Source organism: Gossypium arboreum, chromosome 6, assembly GCF_025698485.1.
Source record: "Gossypium arboreum isolate Shixiya-1 chromosome 6, ASM2569848v2, whole genome shotgun sequence".
Taxonomy (NCBI): domain Eukaryota; kingdom Viridiplantae; phylum Streptophyta; class Magnoliopsida; order Malvales; family Malvaceae; genus Gossypium; species Gossypium arboreum.
In genome coordinates, this window is record NC_069075.1 from 6,412,285 (window position 1) to 6,431,638 (window position 19,354).

At 29.7% G+C, this 19,354-nt stretch overlaps 2 protein-coding genes across 2 annotated transcripts; one reads left to right on the forward strand and one right to left on the reverse strand.

The window, feature by feature from the left end:
* Positions 1 to 638: 638 nt before the first annotated feature.
* On the forward strand, positions 639 to 3,804 carry LOC108486073 (pentatricopeptide repeat-containing protein At2g40240, mitochondrial-like). Its single transcript, XM_017789889.2, has 3 exons — positions 639 to 1,735; positions 2,848 to 2,912; positions 2,990 to 3,804. The coding sequence occupies exon 1, from the start codon at positions 718 to 720 to the stop codon at positions 1,732 to 1,734; it is 1,017 nt and encodes a 338-aa protein (XP_017645378.1). The 5' UTR covers positions 639 to 717; the 3' UTR covers position 1,735; positions 2,848 to 2,912; positions 2,990 to 3,804.
* LOC108486071 (probable inactive leucine-rich repeat receptor-like protein kinase At3g03770) lies at positions 3,283 to 9,728 on the reverse strand. The gene is made up of 7 exons (XM_017789884.2): positions 8,295 to 9,728; positions 5,855 to 5,985; positions 4,858 to 5,098; positions 4,537 to 4,742; positions 4,103 to 4,152; positions 3,865 to 3,976; positions 3,283 to 3,674 (listed from the first exon to the last, which is right to left on the reverse strand). The coding sequence occupies exons 1-7, from the start codon at positions 9,682 to 9,684 to the stop codon at positions 3,396 to 3,398; spliced, it is 2,409 nt and encodes an 802-aa protein (XP_017645373.2). The 5' UTR covers positions 9,685 to 9,728; the 3' UTR covers positions 3,283 to 3,395.
* Between the last annotated feature and the right edge of the window lie 9,626 nt (positions 9,729 to 19,354).

Below are 19,354 nucleotides of genomic sequence, written 5' to 3' on the forward strand. Positions count from 1 at the left end.
TTTTAACGTATATATTTATTGTCAATTTGATCTTTATTTTTTTTTAACCTAAATTTGAACCTCAAGCTTTTAAAAGAGATATATCGATCAACAACCTTTAGAATAAAAATCAAATTAATTTTTAAATGGAAATACGAACTAAAATATTAAAATTTTAAATTAAATCTATTTAAAAGTTCAAAAACTTTATTTTAACCAATGTCAAATAGAAGAAAGAATAGTTATATATGGATTCCACTTATGCAATTAATGTCAAATAAAAGAGTAATTTTATACTTAATAATGGGGATTTGTAGCAGGTTACAATCTTTTTCCCCACAGATCTTCTTATTTTGCCACTATATCTTATTTCTTTAACAAGAATTTGGGTCATATAACTCTAACATTATTTTTAAATATTTTCATAATTTTAAAAACTATTTCTTGATATAGCATATAAGATAAATAATGACATATTAACTTAAAGTGCCCATAAACTTGTCACACTAATATCATTTAAAAAATTGATATTTTAATTAATATTTTGGTTAAGTAAAGTAATTTGACTTTTCTAATAAAAATTAATGATTAAATTTAATTAAAAAATAAGAGTTAAATTAATAGAAAATATAAATACTAAGGACTAAATTTATGATTATGCCAACTACAAATTTCTCCTTAAACCCTAGATTAAGTCCCCAACACCAAAACCCTCCATTTCTCCGACCTTGTTCTCTGATGTCCATTCTCCGAAAACTCAACACCAAATTCCCTAACCCACAATTTATATCCAGTTTCTTCTTCACGCGCTTCTCCTCCTCTGCTCAGTATGTTGACCCCGGTCCATTCGACGACCCATTTCCGGACGAGCCCACATCGTCCTACTACGACCACCAGGTTTACAAAGCCGGCCGAAATGGAGATATGGCGACAGTAGGCTACCTTCTCAACAAGCGAATAAAAGACGGGTGCTTCAACACCATGAAAACCTTCAGCTTCATCACCAATACGGATTCCTCTCTCTCTATCCTCGACCCTTTGATCCAAACGTTGTCTCGTTTAGACAAAGGCGTCACGCGCAAGCAGGCTTTCGATTTGCTTATAGCACGTCTCTGCAAGATCGAGAGAATCGAAGATTCGCTGCGCGTGGTTCAGACGATGATGGAGAAAAGAGAGTTGAACGCCGCCACCTTTCATCCGATCGTGAACGCGTTGTCGAAGAAGAAGAGGATGGAGGAGGCGTGGCGGGTGGTGGATATAATGAGAGTCGCCGGAGTTAAACCGGACGTGACGGCGTATAATTATTTACTGACTGCGTACTGTTCCGAGAGTAAGTTGAGGGAGGCGAGTGCGGTGGTGAAGAAGATAGAGGAGGAAGGGTTGGGTGCTGATATGCGGACGTACGACGCGCTAATATTGGGAGCGTGTAGGGTGGGGAAGGTGGAAGGGGGTTTGGTGTTGTTGAGGAGTATGATGGATGCTGGAAAATCGGTGATGTATTCGACGCATACGCACCTGATAAATGGGATGTTGAGTATTAGGTATTATGACGGGGCGGTGAGGTTTGTGAAGGCATGTGGAGGGAGGGATGCAATGTTGGATCAAGAGAGTTTTGGGGTTTTGGCTAATAAATTGGTGAGTTTGGGAAGGGAAGTGGAAGCTATGGTTGTTTTGAGTGAAATGAAGAAAAGGGGATTGTCGTTCGGTAAAAAATTGAATGATTTTTATGAAATGCATCTTAGAAACATCAGCTAAGGTTGGTTTTCATTTTGGTTGATAATTTTTTATTTAGTATTTTTATCGCACATTAAATGTGAATAATAAGATTAGAAAGTATCTTTTCGGGAAGTATATAATTTGGTTTGAAGGTAGAAATATGGATGTAGGATTTACTAGTAGTAAGAAAACCTTATTAGTTGTATGTTTGGTGCCACCCTGGTCTGCGAATGGTGATTTTGGTTTATGCCACTTTTTGCAAGCAGCATTATGGCTTCTACTAGCCAAAAGAATGAAGGGTTTATGCTTGGTGGCAGTTTTGAAGTATTGAAAATTTTAGAAGGGGACAAAGATACACACATACACACACATTGCGTAGGTGTAAACCTAAGAAGATGAATGAAGTTCCTCTAGCAAGTATCTTAGCCAAATAAGTCCACAGAAGAATGAGCTATAACTGTGTAGCCTTATTTGGTACTTGGTCTTGCCTTCTTCTTAATCCTCCACGATATGGATAGTTGTAGAGATCTCTATCAAAATCTTGAGGGTGGCAGGTGAGTGTTGATCTGATGTATTTGAGAAGTGTGTCCTAAAATGTTTACGACTGATGGGAAATTTTGAAGTTCATTGATGTAATGAGGTTGGAAATTTCCATGTCAAGATAACCATGTACCATTTCCAACTTTTTCTAGAACGTATCAGCAACTAGGGATGTTATTCTTTTATTTTAGTCATAACCTTGGTGTTTGTTATGGTCATTGAAATGTCATTGCAAAGGCCGATGCATAATTTGGCTCCTTTTAGAGCTTCTGATTGTACCAGATGCATATCTGCCTTTGGAACCTCCAGTCAAAATGAAATATTAAGATCTTTTCTTGCCCCAGATTATTGAAACCTGTCCGGATAACATGATTAACATCTACTTTTTAGATGCTTTAAGCTTGAACATGCTTTATTGTTCTTTCATATAACCGCAAACTTGTTGCTTATGTCTCAGCAATAGATATGAAAAGAATTGGGACTTGTTTATGTGTAATTTCTTTTTCCTTTGAAAACTGTACCTATAACTCGTAAAATTGCTTCTGTGCCTCTATGTTTGAATCATTGAAATTGCATTTGCAAATTTTTGAGCTCCATTGGTATTCTCTTCAGTGGCTCGCTAAAAACATTGGTAAGAAAGTGGATACGTCAGCTCTCTAATGGATCTGCAATGACAGGTAAACCGCTTCTTTTTATTCTTGTTCCAGGTTACTATTAATACTCATTGGGCTAAATTTTGTTTTCATTTGTGCAGATTAAGAGTACATCAGTGCCATCTGGTGTTTCAACTGCTTCTCTTAAAGTTCTTCGTCCAGATACGTCTCAGATGGTGATTTATGATCCAAGGCAGCATCATGATACGAGCTTTTACTTTAGTAAAAATATATGCCTGTGATTTTTTCAATGGTATTCTATTTTTCTTAGCAACTTCATTGGGCCACGAATGGATGGAGTATCTCATTTGGTGTTGACTTGTTCATATACATTGGTCATTAGCAGTATTGAACTTGAAACTAAAGATATCCTTTGCGTAGACTTATGCAGTCATTTATGCATGAAATAGTCATTTATGCAATCATTAGCAGTATTGAACTTGTTCATATGCAGTTTACAAATCAGTGATGGCTGCAAACTATAAATTCCAAAAGCCATCAGCAGGTTTATCCACGAGAAATTTGTTCTTGTAAGTTATTCGGATTCGAGTCAGATAGACGATGGATGTGGTGAGAATCATGTCGCCATGGATCCTGAAGTTGAGCCGCAAATTGCAAGGTCCAAAGGACATCTTCAATGGAAGGTCGAGCGGTCGGGTCATCGGACAGGCATCTCAGGCATATGTCCATCACTGTCTTCAAGGATTCAGTTGAGCATTCTTTGATTATTGTGGGATCCACTATGCTTCTTCGAGCCGTATCATCCATCTTATTGCTCACTTGTATCTGCACACAGTTTTTAGTTTTGCCTTAAAACCTAAACCCGTGTTCATGTTTTTTATTTTGTTATCTGTAATTTTGTGTATTTGTATTTATGTTATATTATATTTTAATGATTTATTTTGTTATTTTTAAATCGGATAATCATATTGTGTCTAATATTACTAAATTCATAAAAATTAAAGAAATAACTCACAATATCTTTGACAACCATAACATCATTTTGGGACATGATTGGCCTTCCCACCAGAATTTCCATCAATATTACACCAAAGTCATAAATATCATCCTTCTCTACCTCTTTTTCCCTGCATTTTTAGTGCCAAAATTTATATTTATTTTGTTATAATCATATTTTATATAAATTTTAAGACACTTGTATATCGGTATTGTAATTATCATATATAAAGTTATTTAGAAATTAAGAAGTGTACCTTCCTCCAATGTTTGATTTGAGTCCATTAGAAGAAACTGCAGCACCACCCTGAAATTGATAAAAAAAAAAAAAAAAAGTTAATATGCATTTAACTCAAACAACTTATTTTTGTTTATAATAAATCTATCAATTATAATAGGGATAAAGTAATATTTAGTCCCTCAACTTGGTAATTTTTCTCAATGTAGCCCTTCAAGTTTTTTTTTTTTTTTTTTGTCTGTACACATTCATCTTGGAATCTAGTAGCTTTTCTCAGTTTTGGTCTATATAATGATGTGACACGAGTGTCAAGTTATTATAGGGACCAAAAGAAGAGAAAACCGTCAAAATTAAGAACTAATGTGAACCAAAAGTTTAAGGACCAAAGTATAAGAAAAAGAATACTAAGTTCGTGGCTCAATGTTGTTGATTGTAAATTACTAGTTTTCATACCATAAATCCAGCATTTTGATGAGCTAAAAGAGGGAGATTATAAGTGCAAATCTTGACATGGAAATTGGGATCCAACAAAACATCAGTAATCTTCAAATGATTTGAGAAAACTCCTGGCATGATCCCAGTATGCAGGAATTGTATCCCCTTTGCTACCCCTATTCCTGCTGTTATTCTTTGTGCCCAATTCAGCGTTTCCCCTCCACCTGCTTGGACGCGTATTTGTATTTAACTATATTAGCTTATATTCACATTCACATTCACATTCAAACACGTATTCGTTCCCAACACGTGCATATGATAGAAATGGATAGGATTTACCACAAATGGAGCTTCTCAAGGTGCCATTTGGAAGGGATTCGAACACGAAATATACGATGCCGACGGTTGAATCATCAGGGCAACATTCGAAACAGTGACCAATGCAACTAACCAAGTGGTTGTGTCTGAGTCTTGAGATCATCCCTATGTGTTGTGTAAACATGGTGGGGCTGTGTTTTTTTCTCATCTTTATGCTTCTGATCACAATTGCTGTTCCATCTCCAAGTTTTCCTCTGTAAATCTGTCATTTTTATTTAATACAAATAATGTAAGTTCTTCAATCATCAAACTTAATTTTTGCTGAATCATATGAACATAACAATACTACAGTATAATTAACCAACTACATGTCTATAAATCACACTTATACTTGAGTGTGAATCACATGCTATACCCAAAGAAGAATTTTAGATAGAAATATCAACTCCTTTTTTCTTTTTTAAAAAATTTTATTTTATAACAATTAAACAGAGAATGAGTAATTTGATTAGTTCGATGATAAAGAAAAAACTTTATAAAAATTGTTATGATATTCACGACTACCACCCACCAACCCGCCGGGTCTGACAATTACACCCAAGGGCCGGACTAAGGTGACAAGCACAACTCCCTGGTTACGCCTTATATGAGTAACATAGTTGTAAACATCGATAGATTGTAATCTTATGTTATTCCGGCTATTTAATTTTCTTAAAGCATTCATGCCTAATAATTCGTCCAACATGAATATAAAGATATGATTCTTTAAGACCCTTCTCAATATTAATAAAATTAGTCATTAGATTTACTTAATTGTAATTTATAAATTAAATATTCATTTTTTCAAAAATAGTCTAAATTAGAATCTTTATATAAAATTAACCAGCAACCAACGATTAAAATATATAAGAAAAATTAGATAGCAATTAGATTCGTATTTTGGACATAAATAAAATGACATGATTCATTAATTTTTATTAATATATATATAATAAAAATATTCGTATAAGGTACATACTTGAATAAGTGAAGGTTCACCAACGATGGATGGATGAGAGAAATTATTAGTAGCCTCCTTTAGTTCTTCCAAAGCAAAGGCACGATATGTAGGGAGGTTTGCTCCCATCTTCATTGTTTCTGATATATACCCTGCAATTTATACCAAAAAAAAAAAAAAAAAAATCACCAAAAGTAATATTTAGAATTGTTCATGAGTCGGGTTTAAGTATGATATGAACATATTTTATGTTTGTCTAAGTTCGGTCCAACCTAATATATGACCTATCATTTTGTCCAAAGCCATCTATATTTATGAAATGGTTAACCCAAACTCATTTTTGACTGCATATATTATTTTTAAAATATATATTTATTTTATTTTATTTTAATATTTTATTTTTTTATTTATTATAGTTTAATATATAATCATCTTAATTTTTTAATGTTTAGTATCATATATTACAATAGATTTAATCTTTTATATATTATAAATTACATAATATATAAAAACAACATTATATAAAACATGACAAATTTGAAAAATAAGCGGATCGGACTTAAGCTTTGAATGTATTTGATCGGGCCTAATTTTTTCCAAACTCATTTTGAGCTTAATATTTTTGCTTAAATTCTCTCAAATATTGGGTAAGCCACTAGACCTGAGTGTATACCATAAACAGGCCTAGTCACATCTTACCATTATTCGAACTCTTTATTTTTCTTAAAATATTTATATTTGTATTCATTTTTGAAATGATATTTGATTTTCTTTTGTCAAGCATACAATATACTTGATCTTCGTACCAAATCAATGTAACATATATAGTTAATTCTCTGTACCACAGTCTCATTTATTTGACAAAAAATAAATATTATATAGAAGTAGTTGTTATACACTTATAATAGCATTTGAGATACTTATAACAACATCTAAGATTTAGATTATATTTGAATATTTTTTAAAAACATTAAATTTAAAATTATAATATATATTTGTTTTCATTTTATAAAATACGAATATATTTTTATATAAAATTTAAACATTTTATTAAAATAATATTTTGGTTAAAATTTATTATTTTTATTTCACTTAAGATAGAACTGAATTTATTAAAATTTAAGACAAAATTATTATAGAGAATAAATTTTGTAAATAAGGTACTTCATATTTTAAGGCTATTGATGTTATAGAGCCTAAAATTAAAACATAAAATATTTATTTTACATATAATCGTGATTATTATAATAAATATTGTCACAAAATGTAATTATTATACTTTCTTTTTACATTTTGTCACATTTAATTAAGGTTAAATTGAATTAGAGAAGATATTAAATATAATAAAATGTATAATAATAATAATATATTTATCTCTTTAAAATTAATGATGTGGCATTATTTGATTGATATTTAAAAATAAAAATTTTATTTTTATTTTAATATAGATTATTCCTTAATTTATTATTATTTTAAACTTTTTATTATCTTTTGTCTTTGTATTGATGTAACTTAACTTTGAATTAAAAACTTTATAATTAGTATTAATAACAATATTAGTATAATTTTCTTTTATTTATATAAAGTATAAATGTTAAATTACTATAAAAGTTAGGTTCAAATCCTATAATTTGCGTATATTTTTCTTATTTTTTATAAAAATAATAAAATACATTTAAAATAATACAATTCACTTTGTAAAGTAAAATTATTTTAGTCATTATCCAATTGAGTTTATACCCAGTTTACTTGTAATATCAACTCTGTAAATTCTTAATATACAGTATAGATACCTATCATATATCTCATACATGTATATATATATATGAGGAGGGATCCATTTACATAGTATGAAAATTAAAATAGTTTCACATACTGTGGTGTATCTAGAGGGTTGGGAGGTGCCCTAATCCCCTAAAATGGAAAATTATCTATTTAGGTCATTTAAAAATTTTAAAATTTTAAATAAGTACAAATAAAATTACACTTTGCCCCCCTAAAAATAATAAAAATAATTTAATCCTTTAAAGTTTATAAAGAGATAGACTATTAAAAATTAAAATTTAATTTTAACCGTCCCTGAAAAAATTTCAGGCTTCCTCCCTATTTACACATTTCCATAACTATTTATATGATTAATATTTGAGCGATTCAAACATTAAATTTATCAATATAATTATATTTGTCATGCATATAAATTTTCGAATCGATCCGATATCTCTATCATATCAATCTAAAATACTCTATATATTCATATATATTTATCGTTGAATTTTTATATAAAATAATTAAAAATTTAAATTTACATCAAATTTTACATATATAATTAAATGTTAAAATATTAATCATATAAAATTATGAAAATGTATAAAATTATTTTTAATTTTACATTGATTTTTTTAGGATTAGAGGTTGAATAATGGAGAGAGAGAGAGAGAGAGTGAGAGAGAGCGAATCTTACTTGCATCAGATAATAGCTTCACTGTATTAACTGTTGAAAGCTTCTCAGTTATCAACCTTGTTGAAGGTCCTTTCATGGCCGCCCTTCTATTTCTTCTCTGAAAAACCCATAAACTCAAACCAACTATCACAGCTAATCCAACGATCCCTCCCACTAAACTCGATACAAGCACAGCCATGGCTTTACGTTCTTTATGCCGCAACTTTTGAGGCGAAACTTCGACGGCCAACGCTTCGTTATGGCAGAAACTCAAAGGCTTTTGATTTCCTTCTTCACCGGACAAACAGTTCCCGTCATAAGAAACAGCCCCTTCCTCGACTTTTTCTTGCAGACACGCCGGCAGCTCGCCGGTTAAAAGATTCGAAGACAAATTAATAAACACAAGGTGTGCATTGCAAGACATGTTTTGAAACAGCTTGCCGGTGAGTTTATTACCGGAGATATCGATGTAATTAATGGAAGGCAGTGAAAATAAAGATGGAGGGAAAGGTCCAATGAGTCCATTAATGGAGATATCAAGCTTTTCAAGCTGAAAATAAGAGTTTAATTCATTTGGAACACTGGATTTAAAACTGTTGTTACGGATATCAACAGTGACGACCTTGTGATGTAGAACAGGGAAATTTGGGCCAAAATAATTGTTTTTTAGATCAAGTATTTGAAGATTTGTCAAGTTTTGAAGACCGGGTATTTCCCCAAATAAATGATTATCCGCAATAGCCAAAACTCGAAGGTTTTCAGAGCTTGAAATGGAGCTTGGAAGTGACCCAAAAATTGAATTATTTTTCAAACTCAAAACAGCTAAATCATTAAAAGAAGAAACCCACTGAGGGATTTGACCAGTGAACTTGTTATGATCAAGAACAAGTGTCTGCAAATTGTTCAAATATGAAAGTTCCAAAGGGATAAAACCATCGATGTAATTGGAGCTTAAATTGAGTATTTCCATGGAAGAAAGCTTACCGATAGTAGCAGGTAAAGGACCCCATAAACCTAATGAAACCAAAGAAAGGACTTTGAGATTTGATAAACTTGAAATGCTTGAAAACAGAGCATCAATGGAGAAATTTTGGGGCAACGATGGTGGGAAAACGCCATTGTTGCCTGTGATGTGAAGCTGGGTTACATTGTCTTCGTAACAAACGATAGTTAAAAATGGCGATGGTTCGACGTTGCAGAAATCCCAAGTGCTGTCAAAGATGGTAAGAACCGATGGGTAATTGAGGAACTGCTGGATTTGCTTGAGAGCATTGTATTGAAATGGTTGAAACTGGTCTGAGAGATGAACACAAATAAAAAGAGTGGATAAAAATAGGAGAGAAGTGTGCATTAAAACTAGACTTGCCATTAAAACTACCGGAAGTTGTTTCAGTTGGAACAAAGATTGCATGTATATATATATATATATATCTGTGTAAATTCTGAATCAATTTGGCATCTTTATAATATCAATTGAGTGTCGCATCAATGTTAAAATTTTAAAAATTCGGCTCCACCGATTCAATTGGTTTAGAGTAGGTTTAATCGGTTAATATCAATTCTTGATCTAGTTAATTTAAAGCTATTTTTCGGATTAGTACTTTGATTGATTATCGATCTAGTTAATTTGATTGGCTGATATGGTCTGACTCAAACAACATTGAGTGATATCTATTTAAAGATTTCATTATAGTGGGTGTCTTTTAAATCAATGATCGAAGTAAATAAGGAGGAGAAGAACATCAATCCTTTGTTGATCGTGTCACGTAAAATTTACATTGAGAAATGTAAGTTTATCTTTTAAACAGTTTAACTACTTTTGACATAAAATAAATAAACTAATTTTTAAATAAAAGTAACTAATTTAGTACCTGATTTAACAAGGTTTAGGTACCAACTCAAGTTCCTAACTTTTTAGATGGTTTGATCAAATTATTACAATGTCCTTATTTCTATTTTTTAACCATAGTCGTTAATTTAAAAAAGATCTCACTATAATAATATTTACCTTAGACATTACTTAATTGAGAAAACTATTTTTTTATTTTTAATACAAGTTTTAGAAGTATTTTTTATTTCTAATTAGGGCAAAAGTTGCAACTTGAAACATAGTTCGAATAAACCAAAACTCATCTTATTTGTGTTGGCAATCTTTTTGAGCCAAAATGTGTTATACATTAAATTGGTTATCTCTAAATATTATCTATGGTCACCTATGGTGTTCATTTGTGCAGAATCAAATTTCAAAGGATTGGATCAGAATGTTTCAAAGTAATCCAAGTTTCCTTATTTATAGAGATTGGATCATGTTGGCTCCAGAATATTTTGAATATCTCAATCATTACCTTAGCCTTTACGAGTATAATTGAAGACCGTTTTGTATATAAGATAATATGATTGTAATTGATTTATAGAGTAACCTAAAACTCTTACATATGTTTAGCTTGTATTGAGTAAAAATTAATTGAGAAAACACTTTTCATTTTTCATAAAGGACCCAATATTTCGAGCACAAAATTGTAAGTAAACTCAAGTGAACCACTTAGTTTATAACTAATCTTTCAAGAGAAAAACTTTAGTAAAGAGTTATCCAAATTAGAATAGAAGAGCGAGGTTACTACATAGTGAGCGTATAGAACTTAAACTATTGGTTATTCCTTGTACTCGTTGGAAGTATAATGAATTAGCTCTCTAGGCAAGACTCCGCATTTATATAATGAGTTCACATTACATAAACAAGTATATCGTGTTCATTTCTTTTCTTACTTTAGACTTGTCACTTGGAACAATCGTAACTTACCAAATATTCAAACTTGCGACAATCAAGAATAAGCGTAATTTTTTAAATTGGTATCAGAGCTAGAGAGAAAATTTTCCACCAATAAATACTAGGTTAAAATGTTGTTTTTATAAATACATATTCAATGGTTGAAATTTTTTTTTATCAAATTGTATAGAAAGTCATTGTGCTATGTGTTTTTGGAAGATATAATGCTTCTATTATAATTTGAAAGTTTTCTATCCCTCTACTTTTTAAAATGTGAATTTTTATTTTTGAGGATAACGTTTTTAGTTAATTCTCTCATATATTTTTAAACATATGGTGATGTAGCATATGCATCTCGACATATCTTGTACCATTGGATAAATATTATACTATTTTTTTATCTTTTAAATATGCAAAAATTATTAAGGTATATATATATCACAACATCATATATTTTAAAAATAAGTCGTCAGATTATTTGACAAAATCGATAAAAAAGCTTGACCTCAAAATTAAAAATATACATTTGAAAAGTAAAAAGATTAAAATAATCAAATTAATAATAAATCCATTGAAAATATACAAAATTTTTACATTTAAAAATCTTTAGAATTTTTATCTTACTCAATACTTCACTTACTTGAAATTTAACTATTATATAATCAAGGGATAAATAGTAAAATTGTACATGAACTACGGTTAATATGCAATTGTATACATTAACTTTGATTTCGTGTAATTTTATATATGAAATTTTGATTTGATCAAATTCTTGTAAATTATTAACACAATTATTGATATAAAATTTATATATATATATATATATTGCATACATAAATAATTAAATTTATCCAATATAAAAATAAATTGATGTATTTATTTCTTTAAATGTGTATGATTAAATTAAAATTAAAGTTTCAAATATATATTTAACCACAATTAGAGCTTTCACGTGTATAATTACACTAAATTAAAGTTCATGTATACAATTACACATTAAATTAAAGTTAATGTATAATTTTAAGATTTTTTATATAATTTATATATTTCACAATTTCAACCTACTTCAATTCAATTATAAAGTAAATCATTTTTAAGAAAATTTTTTTGGCATATTTTAATTTTTATATTCTATTTCCTTGACGTGAATAGTGATAATTTTAAGATTCCAAAATTTAAAAATAAAATAAAATTAAACATAGTAAAAATATATAATACAAGAAAAGTAAACATAATAATTTTAAATATATATATATATATATATGAGTTTTGTCATGAGATGATCTGAGTTGGTCAGCAGATGACATTTTTCCCAAGAAAGAGATGAATAACGGTAGGGGCAGAATTCCATCCCTCTAATAATAGCTTTGGATTATTTGCCATCTTTTCTCAAATAAATATATTAATGTTGTCCCTATGTTCTCACAAATTGGTAATTTTGTAATTATATTTAATTATTTATATATTTTAAAAATATTCATATATTTTGGTATATTCGGAATAAGTGAAATATGATATTGTGTGAGCTGAAATTCATTTTAAAATAATTTTATATCAATAAATAAAAAAATGAAAAAAGAGTTGTGCCCGGTTGTCCTAGGTGTCATAATCGAAGAAAATTTGACGGGTAGGTCCACTAAGTTCACGGGACTCACACACTCCAAAAATTTATTTTTCAACTCTGAAGAAAGATCCCTATTCCCATGTCCCCAAAATACTATATATAATTGGTTTTTTTTTCAAAAATAATCTAAATAAATTAATTACTTATGAAAATGACTCATTTATAAAATCGTGTATAAGAATGACCTATTTTGAATAGTAAATTTCAGTATCGTCAATGGCAATGACGGCACCGAAGGTTACTATTCAAAACAGGTCATTTACGTACATGATTTTGAAAGTGAGTATTTTCGTAATTAATAAATTTTTTTAGGTATTTATGTTTATGCCACGCGCCGTGGATTAAAGTCTTTGATGAATGTGCACATAGTGGAACATGTGAAATATGTGGAGAAGTAGTGAATCGCTTAATGAAAATTAGGACTACCTAAGTAAATATGAAAAATAATATATGTAATCTAATAAGATTTGATTATAATCTTAGTGGATCATGTAAATCCCTTAATAATCTTAATTATAGATAGGCTTTAATCTTGACCATTGATATAAAATAAATTATACGGTTGGACCTTGAAGATCTCAACTATAAATAGAGTATTTTCCCTCATTTGTATTTAGATATGTACAGTAAATTGTACGTTTAGATATAGAGGAGCTCAACTATAAATAGAATTCTCTCCACTCATTTGTAATTATCTAACTGTATCTCATATAAAGTTAGTCAATATAATTTGACACAATTTACCCAAACACTTTGTGAGCGTTATTTTCTTATAAATTTTTTTGTTGTTTTGTTGCTTATTTGTCTTTTAAGTTTCTTTCGTTTTATTTTCAGTGTTTTAAAGAATTTTCTGTATGAATTCTTACTTTATAAGAGTTAAGCTAACTTAAACGAATTTAAAATTAAAAAATCTTCCAAAGCCACTTGAGTTACGAAATTAAAATTTTAACTCGTGACATTTATATATTAATATATTTATAAGCACATTTATGTTTTTTTTATATATATTAATTTATTGTATCTAAAATTATCTGATCTAAATAGAGAAAAAATAAAAGGCGACACCAAACTTTGCTCATATAAATTTGAAGGTACATATAAAATAATAAAAATAATGAGTCACGGGAGAGTTATGTATACCAAGCAACATGCTATATGTTGGAAAATGGTTGCATGACATTCTTTTTTGTTTGTTTTCTCTTGCCTTTTTCTTCTTAAGTTATAACACGTAACACGATGCGTAAACGATTACTTTTTGTTTTTCTTTTGTCCTGGTTATATCATATTTAGAGGTGATGTTGGTGGGGTTGGGCTTAATAAAAAGTTAAGTTTGATTTATAGATTTAGATTCGGCTCGAAAATAGGTTTAAAATTTTGTTTGAGTTTAGTTGAAATATAAATATTAAAATTTCAGCTTAGTTCAGGCTACCTGTATTAATTTATTTATATATTTTAAAAATATAATATATTAAAATATTAAAATATTAAAATAAATATTTTTCATTAACTTAAAAATAAATTTAAAAATATGTATACTTAAATAATATTAAAATATATACAATTTAATAAGTAAATGTCTCTAAAATAGTAATAAAATTAACAATAAAACGAGACTTATACAATATCTAAACAATAACAACAAAATAGTAGCAACATAATAGTAAAATTATAGCAAAATAGTGAGAAAACAACAAAAAAAGCAACAAAATAGCAAGAAAACAACAAAAAAATAATAATTTTTTTTTTACAAATTCGGGCAGGACTCAGGCCAAAAAAGCCTTACTTGAGGTCGGACTAGTTTTCTAAACAAGCATTATTTTTTTTTTGTCCAAGCCTATTTTTTGAGTTTATATTTTTATTCAAACTCTCCCACTTTTTAGACGGGCCTTCGGGCCGACAAGTTTAATCATATCTTCCTACTTTATTTAGTATTTTTTTTTCATTTTAGGAATGAGCAATTTTTCTCATTTAATCAAATAATTTTAAAATATATTTGACTAACCCAATTAATATTGATTGGTTGACCTTAATGAGATTCATAAAGAGGAAAAGACAGTGGTTATAGTAGTAGTTCACCTTTGGTTAGGGCAATGAGCTACTGAAGGAAGAGTTTCGTAAAATTGTTTGAGGAGGTAGGTTTAAATATGAAGAGGAAAGAGAAGTAGTTTTTGTGTCTTAATCTCTTTCTCAAATGTTGTAGTGAATTTATATATAGGAGACAAGAGAGTCTATGCACATGAGCTTGCTAACAGTAGAGTTATATTTTGTTCTTTTGCAATGGCAGCAATGTAACTTCTTAGAACAATTGAATAATTAATGAACCTAACACCCCGCGTGAATCTAGTGAGGATAGTCTTGAGAAGGTTTGCCAGTCTACTGGTGTCCAAGGTTCACTAGACTCTCCTGATTAAAAGTTCACCCGGTGTGAATACGTTAACCTGAAGTTTGCTTGTTGATGACACGTAAAGGAAGTATAACAAATCTTTTTTTAGAATAAATTATTTGTGTCATAATCATGTAGTATCATGTCAAAACTTAAATAAATAATTTTAAATGTGTTAACATATCGTGTTAAAATAATTATGTTGTGTTGGTGTTTTGATGGTAAAACTTGATTATTCCTCTAAAATGTTGGTTTTACTTCAAATACATAAAATAAATCAATTAAAATTATGTTTCTCTAAATTTTATGTAATTAAAAACTATAACTTTGTACCCATATTCGATACATATTAAACATAAATATGAAATAAGTATATTTAAAAATAAAAATAAAAGCAAATTAAAATATAAACAAATTGTATATTAGTCATCGACGTCTTGTTGTTGTTGTTTTTGCCAAGTAAGTTCATATGGTGTAGTTATATATAGTTTTAATGTATATATGTTGAATTATGATTTTGTTTGTATGTAAATGTAATTAGAATTGTTTACAATTTGGTACAAAAGGTGATGTGTTAAATGTGCCCGAGTGAACGTATTAAAGGCTAGGATACGACTGACATGCCAAAAAGGTTATTTGCGCGCTGGTACGAGATATATGTGATGGTACAAAGTTATTGCTGATTATATCGGAATCCAACATTTCTTTCAAATTACTGAGTTATATGCCTCTATGGAGACTCTGGTGTGGTGGAGGGATGTATTGTTATACAATTATATGTTGCCTACGGGTTTTGCATTTTAGTGCTCTGGTGTTGTGTAGTTACTGCTCTAACAAACAATCTAGTGTGGCATAGTTACGCGTGTATCCAAATATGTTTACTATAGTTCATCCGGTTAAATGATTAATAAAAAAGAGAAATGACAACGAAATGTTATGAGTTTGAGGTTCAAATGCAAATATGATGATTTGATATTGCATACAGAATTGAATTGTGGATTCTATGTGAATTGTACTAAATTGAATACCATATTAAATGTTGAATTGGTATATGACTCGGTTGTGTGATGAAATCATCTTATTATTGCGAAATGCTGTGTCAGACAAATTATGTCGAGTTAGTTAGTTTGATATGTTTAATTGTAAATCGAGGTAAGTTTATTTTTTTAGTACGTATAGATTTACTGAGCATTCAAAATGCTTACTTAGTTTTTTTCCTATTTATGTAGATTGTTTATTTGCGGAACACGTCGACCGGATCACCTTGAAGCCCACACTATCCTGTTATCCATTCGATACATTTTGCTTGTTTTAATATCAGTTATGTGGCATGTACTTAGACGTTAACATATTAGTGTTTATTTTGGATGCGAGTTTGATTTGAACTATGGTTGATGCTTGAATATGAGATTGTTAATATTTAAGCATAAGAGTGTATATGTTTGGCATTATATTCAGCTAAACATGAAACATGAGTAGCAAATTTGGTTGTATGATGGTTTGGATAAAAAGATAGAATTAAATGATGAAGTATGTTTGAATAATTTATAAATTCACAGCTTTAAATGACATGTCTAAATGTCTAATTGATGCATAATAGTTTGGTGATTATGGAAATGGTAAAATGAATGTTTGGTATATGTTTTGAATTGGAGTGTGCTTATAGGCACCATTTGAGTATATTTTGGTTTGGGCATGAAATGGATACTAAAATGGAAGATTTTGACATATTTGACACTAAAGTATTGATATAATAGGAGAAGGTATCGATATTTAGTATTTTCCAATCAATTTTTCAAACATCGAGTCCCAAAATGATATCGATACTGAACTAAAGTATTAATAATGTATATCAGAGTATCGATACTTTACAAGGGTATCGATACGTTAGGTTTTTATTTGATTTTTACAAACCATCGAACCTTAAAATGGTATCGATACGTAGGTGTAACACCTTTAACCCCGTCCCATTACCGGAACAAGATTGCAGAGTATTACCAATCATTCAGTACATTTGCACATAAACTAGTATAAATGCAATATATCCATCTAAATATAATTTTAATGGGTCCATGGTACTTTACAAGTGTAATTAAAACAAATCGGGATTCAATTCTAAAGCTTAGTAAATTTTTTGTGAAATTTTAAATTTTCTTATTTTGAATAGTACCACACGCCCGTGTGGCTAATTTAACATGCCCGTGCGGCATGGGACACGCCCGTGTCCTCAACCCGTGTGCAACACTGACTTTTAAACACGGCCATGACACACGTCCGTGTGGCCTGCCCGTGTACTAAACTAACTTTAAGATACGGCCGTGGCAACCAAGGCACACGCCCGTGTGACAAACTATGTGAACTCAAAATGAACCTTGTATTTTAAAAATTTACCAATCCTGTAAATTTTAATCCACAACCAATACAAATACCAATATTAAACCAATTCAAACGCATTTTATATATTATCTAATACTTAACTTTAAACACTTATTATGTATCATTATCAATTATCAATTATCAATTTACTTATTTCACTATTACAACTACAATTACAATCCAATATAACACACTTAAGACATCCTAGGTACATGCCATTACCGATAATTAACATGCTTTACCTTTTTGAGTTCGGGATCGACTTATGATGCTGATTCGACGATCTGTCTTTAACCTAACCTGCGCACGGAAACAAACCGTACGCTGAGTATGAACTTAGTGGTATTTCTATAAACCGATACTTAAGTCAATAATAAATCATATATCAAAGAACCTTGAGAATTCAATCTATTACTCCTAATAATTCAATCATTTTTTTGATATATATATAATGTTAAAATCTTGTTAATCACTTTCGATGAAATGTATACAGTTTCAATGTTTATTCATTATCCGTCGATTTTTCATATTTATTCAGTAATAACCTGTGTTCAGTATCATTCAGACATTCAGCAGCAATCCATTATTCAATAACAATTAGTTTTTCAGTACTTTTATTTACAATTCATTTGAGTAATAATATTATTCACCTTTCATTCAATATTTTGTACTATCTCATTTCAATAATAGTCAATATTCTTTGGTACCAACCAATTGATTCTTATCGTTCAGTGCTAGTCAATCAACAGTAATAATCAGTTAATCAGTAATATTCATTTATTCAGTATCAGTCGTTTATTCTGTAACAGTCAATTATTCAGTAGCAGACATTCTTTAATATTTTTCATTACCCCTATTAACATGACTCGGACCTAGACGGATACACGGATCTAACCTACACACCGGGGATAGTATATAGTATTTCATCGGCAGAAGCTGAAATACCTTGTAAGGAATAATGATATGATAATAATAATGATGGCGGTACACAAAGTACCTCATCGAACAAATCCGAAATAGTAATGTGAATGATCGGTACAAAGTACCTCTTGAACGAATCCGAACGATCACGATGAGTCGACACATATAGTGTCTCATCGACACTGATCGAATATCCTGAACACTTCCAATCCTATAGCATGCCAATTATATCCGACTAGCCCGACACTGTTAATAGGGTATTCAGTAAACTTTTAAATTTTCAATTTTATTCGTAATTTAATTTCAATTCAATTTAATACGTTTTCCATATCAATCTACATGCAATTCAGTTGCAATACAATATACATTTTGATTCATTTCAATAATCATAAAACACAATAATGCTTACCTTAATTACTTACCATAACATTCAATCAAAATATAATAATTAACAATTAAATTTCACTTTTTAATGCATCACCCTGTACCTTAAATAATAAATTCAACAATTAAATATTAAGTTCGGATTATAGAAATACAAACCGTAATTTCCAAGCTAACCCTCGTTGACCTCGTCTTTTCCTTTCTTAACCGAAGATTTTCCGTCACCCCGTTAGCTATAAAATTAATACAATTTATAATCATTAATACAATACAATTTTCAAATTGAATGTTTCAATTTTTATTCAACTTTTGTCTGAATTCCAATTTAGTCCCAAACCGAGACTAACTTTTATTCTTCACATTTAACTTAATATTTTCATTCAATTTTCACTTTAAACTAATTTCAGCTCTCTAATTTCAGCATAGAACCATAATTTTGAAATTCTTTCAATTTGGTCCCTACTATTCAAAACTTATGAATTACTTTACAATTCAATCCTTATCTCACTTCTAACTTAAATTTTTATCAATTTAGTCCCTAATTCATCATTTTATTCAACATGAACCATATTTAGAAATCCAATAACTTTCAATATATCAACTTAATTTCATCAAAACCTTGTTCC

Bases quoted from the DNA above. Each gene is read 5' to 3' on its own strand.
- LOC108486073 (XM_017789889.2), top strand. From the start codon at position 718: ATGTCCATTCTCCGAAAACTCAACACCAAATTCCCTAACCCACAATTT.
- LOC108486071 (XM_017789884.2), bottom strand. From the start codon at position 9,684: ATGCAATCTTTGTTCCAACTGAAACAACTTCCGGTAGTTTTAATGGCA. The intron at 4,153-4,536 runs GTATGAAAACTA...TATCAATTTCAG, and splicing joins ATCAAAATGCTGGATTTATG to GGTGGTGCTGCAGTTTCTTC. The intron at 3,977-4,102 runs GTACACTTCTTA...CTAAAAATGCAG, and splicing joins AAATCAAACATTGGAGGAAG to GGAAAAAGAGGTAGAGAAGG.